This window comes from Ichthyophthirius multifiliis (assembly GCF_000220395.1).
Source record: "Ichthyophthirius multifiliis unplaced genomic scaffold scaff_1120509249784, whole genome shotgun sequence".
In the NCBI taxonomy this organism is placed as follows: Eukaryota; Ciliophora; class Oligohymenophorea; order Hymenostomatida; genus Ichthyophthirius; species Ichthyophthirius multifiliis.
In genome coordinates, this window is record NW_004087326.1 from 1 (window position 1) to 10,645 (window position 10,645).

The 10,645-nt window shown below is 15.5% G+C and overlaps 3 protein-coding genes across 3 annotated transcripts, besides 31 other annotated features; 2 read left to right on the plus strand and 1 right to left on the minus strand. All coding sequences in view use genetic code 6, as the record gives it.

Annotated features, from left to right (window-relative positions):
- The first annotated feature begins 16 nt into the window (after positions 1 to 16).
- Positions 17 to 56: a microsatellite.
- Positions 23 to 55: a microsatellite.
- Positions 24 to 53: a microsatellite.
- Positions 57 to 1,083: 1,027 nt separating the features above from the next.
- Positions 1,084 to 1,133: a microsatellite.
- A 333-nt stretch (positions 1,134 to 1,466) lies between these two features.
- On the plus strand, positions 1,467 to 4,067 carry IMG5_032150 (hypothetical protein). The gene is made up of 7 exons (XM_004039144.1): positions 1,467 to 1,558; positions 1,696 to 1,815; positions 1,894 to 2,521; positions 2,577 to 2,906; positions 3,062 to 3,523; positions 3,579 to 3,649; positions 3,704 to 4,067. Exons 3-7 carry the CDS (start codon positions 2,174 to 2,176, stop codon positions 3,936 to 3,938), a joined length of 1,446 nt encoding a protein of 481 aa, XP_004039191.1. The 5' UTR covers positions 1,467 to 1,558; positions 1,696 to 1,815; positions 1,894 to 2,173; the 3' UTR covers positions 3,939 to 4,067.
- Positions 2,920 to 2,986: a microsatellite.
- Positions 2,932 to 3,010: a microsatellite.
- Positions 2,936 to 3,052: a microsatellite.
- Positions 2,964 to 3,052: a microsatellite.
- Positions 2,971 to 3,035: a microsatellite.
- Positions 2,978 to 3,058: a microsatellite.
- Positions 4,068 to 4,202: 135 nt separating the features above from the next.
- Positions 4,203 to 4,252: a microsatellite.
- A 23-nt stretch (positions 4,253 to 4,275) lies between these two features.
- Positions 4,276 to 4,326: a microsatellite.
- Positions 4,327 to 5,132: 806 nt separating this feature from the next.
- Positions 5,133 to 5,184: a microsatellite.
- Positions 5,133 to 5,187: a microsatellite.
- Positions 5,141 to 5,211: a microsatellite.
- Positions 5,147 to 5,187: a microsatellite.
- A 247-nt stretch (positions 5,212 to 5,458) lies between the features above and the next one.
- On the plus strand, positions 5,459 to 7,396 carry IMG5_032160 (hypothetical protein; the record flags this gene model as incomplete). The annotated part of the gene is made up of 6 exons (XM_004039152.1): positions 5,459 to 5,762; positions 5,813 to 5,989; positions 6,082 to 6,596; positions 6,806 to 6,907; positions 6,976 to 7,232; positions 7,384 to 7,396. 6 exons carry the CDS (start codon positions 5,459 to 5,461, stop codon positions 7,394 to 7,396), a joined length of 1,368 nt encoding a protein of 455 aa, XP_004039199.1.
- Positions 5,997 to 6,058: a microsatellite.
- A 66-nt stretch (positions 7,397 to 7,462) lies between the features above and the next one.
- Positions 7,463 to 7,548: a microsatellite.
- Positions 7,468 to 7,548: a microsatellite.
- An 82-nt stretch (positions 7,549 to 7,630) lies between these two features.
- IMG5_032170 (hypothetical protein) lies at positions 7,631 to 8,689 on the minus strand (the record flags this gene model as incomplete). Its single annotated transcript, XM_004039154.1, has 5 exons — positions 7,631 to 7,808; positions 7,944 to 8,035; positions 8,158 to 8,281; positions 8,330 to 8,434; positions 8,494 to 8,689. Coding segments are annotated over 5 exons (693 nt in total), but the record flags the coding sequence as incomplete, so codon positions are not given.
- Positions 7,810 to 7,933: a microsatellite.
- Positions 7,810 to 7,934: a microsatellite.
- Positions 7,863 to 7,933: a microsatellite.
- Positions 8,060 to 8,156: a microsatellite.
- Positions 8,097 to 8,156: a microsatellite.
- Positions 8,690 to 9,654: 965 nt separating the features above from the next.
- Positions 9,655 to 9,722: a microsatellite.
- Positions 9,670 to 9,713: a microsatellite.
- Positions 9,723 to 10,021: 299 nt separating the features above from the next.
- Positions 10,022 to 10,066: a microsatellite.
- Positions 10,067 to 10,096: 30 nt separating this feature from the next.
- Positions 10,097 to 10,149: a microsatellite.
- A 363-nt stretch (positions 10,150 to 10,512) lies between these two features.
- Positions 10,513 to 10,552: a microsatellite.
- Positions 10,553 to 10,563: 11 nt separating this feature from the next.
- Positions 10,564 to 10,603: a microsatellite.
- Positions 10,591 to 10,630: a microsatellite.
- Positions 10,631 to 10,645: the final 15 nt, after the last annotated feature.

Below are 10,645 nucleotides of genomic sequence, written 5' to 3' on the forward strand. Positions count from 1 at the left end.
AAATAAAAATATTTAAATATAAATATATATATATATATTATATATATATATATATAATTTTTTTTTTTTTTATTATTCATTTTTTTTTTATATTTTTATTAGTGATATAAATAGACTAGGATTAATTCATTTAAGACATTTTTTAAGTGAATTAAATAATTTAAGACATCTTTATGTCAAGATAAAGTTATTATAATATTTTATTTTAGAAAAAAATTATAAATTTTTTTTTTAAAATTTTTATCTAAAAATAGAGGATTTATTACTGGTACAATTTAAACTTTTTTAGAATTTTAAATGATTTTTGAAAACACATTAAGATTAAATTATTTAACCGACATTTAATTTATTATGTAATTTTATCTTTTTTATATATTTTTTTTTAATTTTTTATAAAATATAGTTAATATTCATTCTTAAGTGTTGAATAAATTGATTTCAATTTATAATAAATTTAAGATATATAAACATATGTTTAAAATACAAATCCTTAAATATTTTTAAGATTATAATAATTATAATAACATTAACAAAATTTATAGTAATAAAATTAATAACAGTAATTAACAAATTAAGAGATGGAAGAATTAAATCAAATATAAGACTTTCTTGATTAATAAGAGGAAAATAGGAAAAAATAAATATATGATTAAGCTACATAGTTAATGGTTTAGAGCTATAATAAAACATTAAATTAAGTTTTAAAAAGAAGAATTTTAATAATATAATGTTTCCTTGCCAAACATTAATTAAAATCTAAAATGAGAAAAGATTATGTATTAGAAATTATAAGAACATAACTCGTTTGATGTTTATAAATTAAAAAGAATAGAAATATATATTTTTATATACAATAAATATTTAAATATATAAAAATTAAAAAAATATATAATTAATATTTTAAAATATTTTTATGTATTTATTATAAAATTCTAATTATTTATAAATATAAATGATTTTTCTCAATGTAATATTATTTATTTTAATATATAAATTTTTATTTGTTTATATATTTACTAAAAATAAATAAACAAACAAAATTATGGGTGGATTATGTTTATAATTTCATATAAATATACTTTTTATTTATATTTAAATATTCATTTAATATAAAATTCTATTTATATAAATATATAATCATATTTAATATCTAGCTAATTATAGTTTGTTTTATTTTTTATTTTTATACACGAAATTTTACCCCTTTTTAAAAAAATTAAAGTTATTTTAGATTTATTTATTCAAATAAAAAATTTGATTTAAAATATATAAAATTTTTGATATATTTTCATATTTCTTTTTTATAATATTATCTATATATTTAATTAGTGTTTATTAAATAGAAAAGTAATAAATTTTTTTAATATAATATATATATAAAAAAAAAATAACTTCAATAAAAAATAAAATAAAAAGCAATAAAGTTAATACTTATAAAAAATTAAAAAAATCAAATAATAAATAAAAAATTAAATTAATTAAAATTAAGAAATAAAAGAAATGTCATCAATATAAGAAATCAAAGAAGAAAAAGAAGCTGAATTTTATGTTATGGAAGGTAAAAAGCCATTTTTAGATTAAAAAAATAAAAAATAAAATATTTGAATGATTACTTATTCTAAAAACATTATTTTTCTTTAAAAAAATAAAAATCAACTTTATTAATTAAATTTTTAATTAAAAAATAAAATAAAGCTGTTGAATTAACAAGTGAAAGTGAACCTGAAGATTTAGAAGGTATTTCTGAAATAGATGATATAAAAGTAGATGATTAAGATATTGATGATTTAGATAAATTAGTAGCAACAACAAAAAGTTTTTATTTATTTTTTAAAAATAATAAATTCTTTATTTTTTTTTTTAAATAATAATAATAAAAAAAAATATATATAGAAGAAGAATTGCCTTAACCAAAAGAAGATTAAAAACCGATTTCTTAAACAGTAAAAAGACTGGAAGTAGTAGATGATTTTATAAGAAACTTTTTAATAAAGCATAAAATGACTCGTTCATTGGAAATATTTTAAGTATTAAAAAATATTATTAATTTTTTTATTTTTTAAAAAAAAAATAGTAAGAATGGTATGAATTGAGTTAAAAAGGGAGATTAACAAATGATACCATTAAATAAGTTCCAGATGTTTATATAAGAAATGAAAAATTGGAAGATGAAATGGATTTTTTAAGAAATGAATTAGATAAAGCTAAAATAATTGCTGAAAAAGCTAAGTAAATTAAACAAAACAAAAAAATATATATATATAAATAATAAAGAGCTACATATGATAAATTACGAAAAGAAAGAGATTTCCATAAAATGCATCATCATAGAGTATAATAAGAAAAAAAGAAATTAAATAATGATATAGAAAAATTAAAAGCTTTACATTAATAATATGAAAAAAACTACGAAATATTATCTGAAAAATACGCACATGCGATGAAAGAAAAAATGCTTTTAAAATTAGAAAGAGATAGATTAACAGCTAAAAATGAAGCACTTTAAAAAAGCTTATAAAATGTAAAAAAAACAAAACAAAAAAAACTAGTAAATATATATCTAAAAAAAAAAAAAGATTGAAGATAAAATGGGAAAGGAAGTCACTGGTTAAATTTAAGGAAATACTGGAAACGATAATTTGCCAAGATTGAATGATACAAATAAATAATTACAAGAAAATAAAAAAACAAGCCCAAGAATGCAAAAAAAAAATAAGAAAGATTTTACACCAATGCCAAATGATAATCGACCAAATCCTTATGCTGGAATAAATTTCGATACAAATTAGTATAGAAATGCTGTTTTGTAAAAAACTTTTAAATCTCATATGATGTCTATATCTGCAGTTGCAATGCATCCTAAAAAATCTATATGTGCTACTGCATCTGATGATTTTACATGGAAAGTATACTTTATTTAATATAAAATAAATATTATATTATATATATAAATATAATATAACTATATTATTATATTTATATATATTTATATTTCTATTTATATATATATTTTTTTTAATATACATATTTATATTATTATATATATTCATATCTTTTTAAGATTTTAACTGTACCTTAAGGAGATCTTATTATGAGTGGAGAAGGACATAGAGATTGGGTTTCAGGAATAGCATTTCATCCTAAAGGGTCTCATTTAGTTACTTCTAGTGGTGATTGTACTATTAAGGTATGGGATTTTATTAATGCTTCATGTACTCATACTTTTAAAGATCATATTTAACCTGTTTGGGATGTTGATTTTCATGATACAGGTGATTTCTTAGTAAGTGCATCAATGGATCACACAGCAAAGTTGTTTGATTTGGGGTGTGGAAAAAGAAGGCAAACTTTTAAAGGACATAAAGATTCAGTAAATTGTGTAAAGTTTTAACCGTTTTCGAATATATTAGCAACTGGAAGTGCTGATTAAACTATTTCTTTATGGGATATGAGAAGTGGCTTATGTGCATAAACTTTCTATGGCCATAGAATTACGGTTAATTCATTAGATTTTACATTAAAGGTATTAAAAAATATATTTTATATTATATAAATTTAATTAAACATTATATATATAGGGAGATGTTCTTGTTTCTTGTGATTGTGATGGTATTATTAAAGTATGGGATGTTAGAATGGTTAAAGAAAAGTATCTTATATATAGTTTTTATTCTTTTTGTATTATATTTTTTTTTTTTTCAAGAAATTAATATTTGAATGGAAAATATAGTGCTAATTCTGTTTGTTTTGATAAGAGTGGTGTTATTATAGCTTGTGCAGATGACGAAGGAACTATAAAATTATATAATGAAAGTACTGGAAAACTTGAACATACATTAAAAGGACATGAAGATGCTGTATAAGATGTTAAATTTGATTTTAATTCAAAAATGATTGTATCAGTTGGTTCTGATTCAACATTAAGAGTTTGGTAGTGAATTAAATATTTTATATTAATTTAAATTTATAATAATCTTTATTTATGAATTTCTATTATAGATTAGAATTATTTTTTTGTTTATAAAAAATTAATATAAAAATTATGTTATTGTATTAATATTAAATACTTATTAAAAAGATATATTTTAATTATAAAAATTTTATGAAAAAAAATTTAATTTATTTAAATAATGCATTTAAAAATAAAAATTAAAAATTAAAAAAAATATTGTTTTTTGATAGCTTACTTATTAAAAACACAAATATATATATATATATATAAATATATATATATATATTTATATATAAATATTTAATATTTTAAAGAAACTAATCTTTAAATATAAAATAAAAGTTAAAGATTTACAATATTTAATGAAAGTTAAATTATTTTATTATTTAATTATTTAATTTAAGTTTTTAAAATTAAAAAATATTAATTTTTTTTTAAATATAAAATATAAAAATATTACTTTTTAAACAATAAATATTATTCAATATCATATATAAAATTATATGTAATAATATTCATTTTAAAATGATGTTCGTATAGCAATAGAAAGAGTTACATTTGCTTAGTAAAAGCTTATAAATTTTTTAAAAAATAATGAAAATATCAGTATTTCAAATAAGGAATACATGCAATGTTATGAGTAAATTATGATATTTTTTTTTCTATTCTAAAAAAACAAAAAAAGTATGATTTGTAGAATAAAATATTTTGAAAAAATGTTTGAATGGCTTTAGGATTAAATTTAGGATTATTTAGAGTAAAAATTAAATATATATATTAATATTTATTTTATATAAATATATTAATAATTTATAATTTTTTTTTTATTTTATTTAATCAATAAAAAATTATAAAAAGTGGTGTTTTTTAATCATCATTAAACGGTATAGAATAAGAAGAATATTTACAAGAATTAAAAATATAATGGGAGAACTTATAATTATATTTATATTGGCTTTGGTTTATTTTTAAGAAATTCGATAATACATATTAATAGTTGCGTTTAAAATCTTTATAAGGATTAACATTTACAATGTTAAGAGACAATATATTTTTAAAAAATAAAACTAAAGTAAATTCTATTTTGTTCCAATTTATAGATTTAAATAGATAAAATGAATTAGTCCCATTTACATTAGTGATTAAAATAATATAGGTAACAAAATAAATAAACCTATTTTATAAATAATATAGTATATAAATATAAATAAATATATAAATATATATTAATATATTTTATATTTATATATATATATATAAAATTGTATTATATAGTATTTAGTAGAATTGGGTATAGGTGAAAAAGTTGAACTTTTCAAATTTAGAAATGATTAGGGCTTTTAAATTTTTTAATACATATCTAAAAGTAAAAGCGAGTAAGATATATCATATTATTAAACACATTTTGAATCCGAATTAATTTAATAAACACAAAAATACTGGGAAAAATAAAGTTTATAATGGTTAGAAGATTTATCTGTACCTGAATATGTTAAAAATGTTAATATGGCTTTAGAATAAGAAAAAGAAAGATGCTAATAGGCGTTTTCCTGGAGCTATAATTTATATATGGATACATGTGAAAATATTTTAATTTCCAAAAGTTGTAAAAGTTTGATTAGTAATTAATATAGTGGATTATCAAATATGATTAATTGTGATAAGTTTTAAGAAATATAAGATTTATTTGAACTTTTAAGTAGAAGAAAATAAGATAATATTGATATTATTGCAGATTAATTAAAATAATATATAATTTAAATAGGATATTAAATAAATACAAACGAATCATTAATAAAAGATCCTAAAGGTTTAGTTTTTTATATTATATTTTATTAATATTTAATATTAATAAATAAGAATATATAAAAGAAATAATAAAATTCTATAAAAAAATTGATTTAATAGTACAGAATTATTTAAATAGAGAATAGGAAATATAATTAGCACGTTCAAGAGGATTTTAAGATTTTTTAAATAAATTTGAAAAAGCAATTTTTTATTTAGCAAAGCATTGTGATTTTGAATTAAGAATAGGTTTATTTATATATATATATATATATATATATATATTATTTATATATATAATATGTAATTTATATATATTTATTTAAATTTAATTCTTAAAGGAATGAAAGGTAATTCTGAATAGGAAATAGAAGAAAAAATGTAGGATATAATCAATATATTATTATGTTTTTATTCTAGAGATGGCTTTATTTTACATTATTCGAGATTTTTATCAAATAGATTATTAACAGGAAGCTCTTTATCAGATGAAAATGAAAAAAGATTAATAACTTAAATAAAAAAAGAGATTGGAAAGTCTACTACCAATAAACTTACCGAAATGTGTACTGATATTTAAATATCGCAAACTATAATGGCCGAAATTAAAAAAAAAATGAGAGATTTAGACAGCTCTAAATGTAATGAAATTGATTGGAAAATTACTGTTTTAGCAAATGCACATTGGTAAATTTAACCAGAAACAGAAGTTTAGATCCCCTAAGAATTAAAATGGATATGTGAAAACTATATTAAGATATATCTAGATAAACATAAAGGGAGAAATATTAAATGGGCCTTTTCATAAGGGTCGGCTGAAATATATGGGAAATTCGATAAAAAATATACTCTAGACGTTACTAATTATTAATTACTGATTATTCTTTTATTTAATTACAAAGGTACATATACATTTAATGATATTATGATTTTAACTAAAATTCCTTTTTAAGAATTATAAATTTAATTAATTGCTTTATAAAAATTTAACTTGATTTTAAGAGAAAATGTATTTTTTTTAATAAGTTTTTAGTTTTATATTGTATATATTTTCATAATAAAAAGTAAGATATTGAAATTGGTGAATATGAAAATTTAAAAATTAATAATATTTTTGCACATAAATTATTTAAAATAAAAATGCATCCTACATAAGAATTAAGAAAAGTATTTTTTATTTTTATTTTTTTAAATAAGAAAAATATTTAAATTGTAAAATATACATTTTTAAAAAGACTCTTAAATAAGATAAAGGAAATTCATAATCATTGGATGATTAAATTGATATAGAACTTAAAAAAATAAGAGATAATCAATTAGACGCATGTATTGTTCGTATTATGAAATCAAGAAAACATTTAAAGTTAAATGAATTAAATTAAGAAGTTGTTAAATTAATGTCGCATATATTTAAACCTTAACCTTAATAAATAAAATAAAGAATTGAATCATTAATAGAAAGGGAATATTTAACAAGAAGTGACGAAGATAGGTTTATTTATTTTTAAAATAATAAAAAATATAAATTTTTAAATAACAAAAATAATAAGATAATCTTTTATATATAAACCTTGATAGAAAAAAAATGTACAATTCTATTTCATTTATAAACAAAAAGAAAAATAAAAAATAAATAAAAATAGATATGTCGAATGATTAAAATTAAAAAATTATTTGTTTATTTATAATTTTAAAAGAAAATAATATTTTATTTGATAAATATAATTTATTAAAATATAAAATATATATTAATATATTAAAATATTTAAATATTTATATATATATTAATATATCTAATTATATATTAAATTTTTTTTTAATATTTTATTATATATATTTATTTATTTATTTTTTATGTCAATTTTTAATCATTAAATATATATTAAATAATCAATTTTGTTTTTTATCTTATATATCACCATTATCAGATATTTCTTTATTATAATGTATTTTATAAACTTAAAAAAATAATTCACTAAAGCGTTTGTCAACATGCTAAAAAAATGAATCAAAATCTTTATAATCTTTTGAAAATATTAATTTGTCAATAAAATAACTTATAGTAGACCTATATATAAATATATATATATTTTTAATTAAAAAAATATTAATATATTCATTAATATATATAAAAATATCAATATAAATATGTATATATATAAATATATATTTATATAAATATAAATATATATATGTATTTTACCCTCTAGTAATAATGAATTTTTTTTCATTTATTAAATTTTCATTTCCCATACTTATTGCTATTTAAACAGGAAGTTATTTATCAAAAGCAAACTTTTTTAAAAATTAAATCAAAATTATAAAAAACATAAATATTTAATAAAAATAATATTAAAAATATAAATATAAAAATAAGATTATATAGAAATATAAATTTAAATAAAAATAAAATATACTCTTAACATTCCTTTTTTTAAAATACCAGGTTTAACTGAATTAAACATACGGTGTCCTTCTGGATAAACTAGCAAATTGTTTCTTTTAGATTTATTCCATTTATAATCTATCCATTAATAAAACCTTTTTTTGTAAAATTAAATATAATTTTTGTTTACTTTTTTTTTTTACTTTTCAAAATCTCGTTTTCCACCGTTTCCTCTATTGAAAAACCATAAGCTTTTCATTAAAGGTGAAATAAATAATGCGAATGGCATAACTAATGCAACCATATATCTTTTTTTCATATATATTTTTATATAATTTAACATATATATATTTTTAAAAAATATTACCTTGATAAAAAATTAGCTGAATAGTCTAAAATTTTATCGTGTACGAAAAAATCACTCCATGTTTTATGATTAAATAAAATAATTGTTTTTTTATCCTTACAAACATCACTTGAACCAGGTAATTTGTTTAAATTTACTTTTAAAAGATTACAAGTCATAGATGACCATCTTTCTTATGCCTTTGTCATTGTTTTTTATTAGATAATTGCTAAAATTGAAGCAAAAAATATAAATGGATAATAAATTAATCCTATCATTATAAAGAATTTTATTTTTTCTAATATGTTATGAAAATCCATTTTATCACTTTTTTTTTTTTAATATATATAAATGAGCTCTTTAATCTGTTTTTTTTTAAAAAAATAATATTTACAGTATATTATATTAAAAAAAAAAATTGCACTTAATATAATAATTAAGATTTTATTTTGTTATTATAAATATTTTTGCTGCTTTTTATATAATACAAATTTAAATTGCATATTATATATTTGTAATTATGATAACCTTTGCGTTATATATATATATTATTTTTTTCAAAAAAAAATATGTAAAATAATTATCATATTCACATTTGATTTTTTATTAAAAAAAAAAATGTTTTGTTATTTAGTATATAAGATTTTGTTTAAAATTATAATCATACAAATATATTTGTTTATCTTCATATATTATCAAAATATACAAAAAAAAAAGTTTAAATTAAATTATCTTATAAAAAAACTTTAAAAATATAATTCTAATAAATAATTGATATCTTTTTATTTTCATTAAATTAAAAAATTTAAGAATAGATAATATTAGTTATTTGGTAAATTAAAATTAACATAGCTTTATATAATTAATTTAATATAAAATATGTATTCTTAATTAAAATATTAATATATCCATAGTTATTAAATGTTTTTGTAATAAAATTATTTATTAAATAAATTTTTTTATTTTATTATTAATATATATCTAATGATATTTAATTTAGAGTGAATATAAAATCTTTTTAATATTAACACATAAAATTATATAATATTATTGTGTTTAGAGATATATTGAGTCTAAAAAATATATTTTTTATTTGAATAAAATATATATTATAGGTTTTATAATATAATCACATTTTTTTTTTAAATGATTTAAAAAAATTTTAAAAATATAAAAAAAAATTATATAAAATTTTTATTTATAAATAAAAATATTTTATATATAATAATATTATTATTATATTATATAATGATATATATATATAGTTAATAAATAATTAAAATAAAAATTTTCTTTAAGTAAAATAAATTAAAATAAATATTTTTTTATATATATATATCATTCTATTTATTTTATATAATAACAATATAAACAATTAATTTTAAAAAATTATATAATTAGATATTTTTATTGAAAAATTTATTTTTTTATTATATATATATATATATATTTAATATTTATTTATTTATTATTTCTTATTTTTAATTAAAAAAAATTTTTGTTTTTTATAATTAATAGTTTATTTTATATTAACAAATGTATGAAAACATTTTATTTTTATTATTTTTATATTTATTCTTTTATTTCTTATTACGTTTGCATAATTTTTTTATTTCAATCATTCTTATTTTTTTTATATTAAATCTTTATTTTATTCATATTTAATTTATTATTTTAAATATTCTTTGAGTTATTTTGCTCTTTATTCTTGCTTAAGTTTTTCATATTATTATTAATCTACTTTAAAACATAATTTAGGCAAAAGTATAAAAAAAATAACTATACTGGCAATAATTAAATCATTCATTAAATTTTAATAATTTGATTCTTGCATTTACTTTTGTTTTTTTAATTTTAGATTTAAAATTAATTAATTATTTCTATTATATTTTATTTACAAAAAAATTGATTAACTGATAAAATTAATTTTAATTAATTAGTTTTTATATATCTATAATTAAAACACATTATTATCATGAGAAACATACATAAATCAATTGAACAAAAAGGTATTATAATTATATTAGTAAAATAAATAATTATATAAATATAAATATATATATATATATATATATTTATAATTATTTTTTTTATTATTTGTATAATTAAAATATTATTTTATTATTAAAATTAATTAATATTAAAAATAATTTTTATTTAAATTTCATCTATA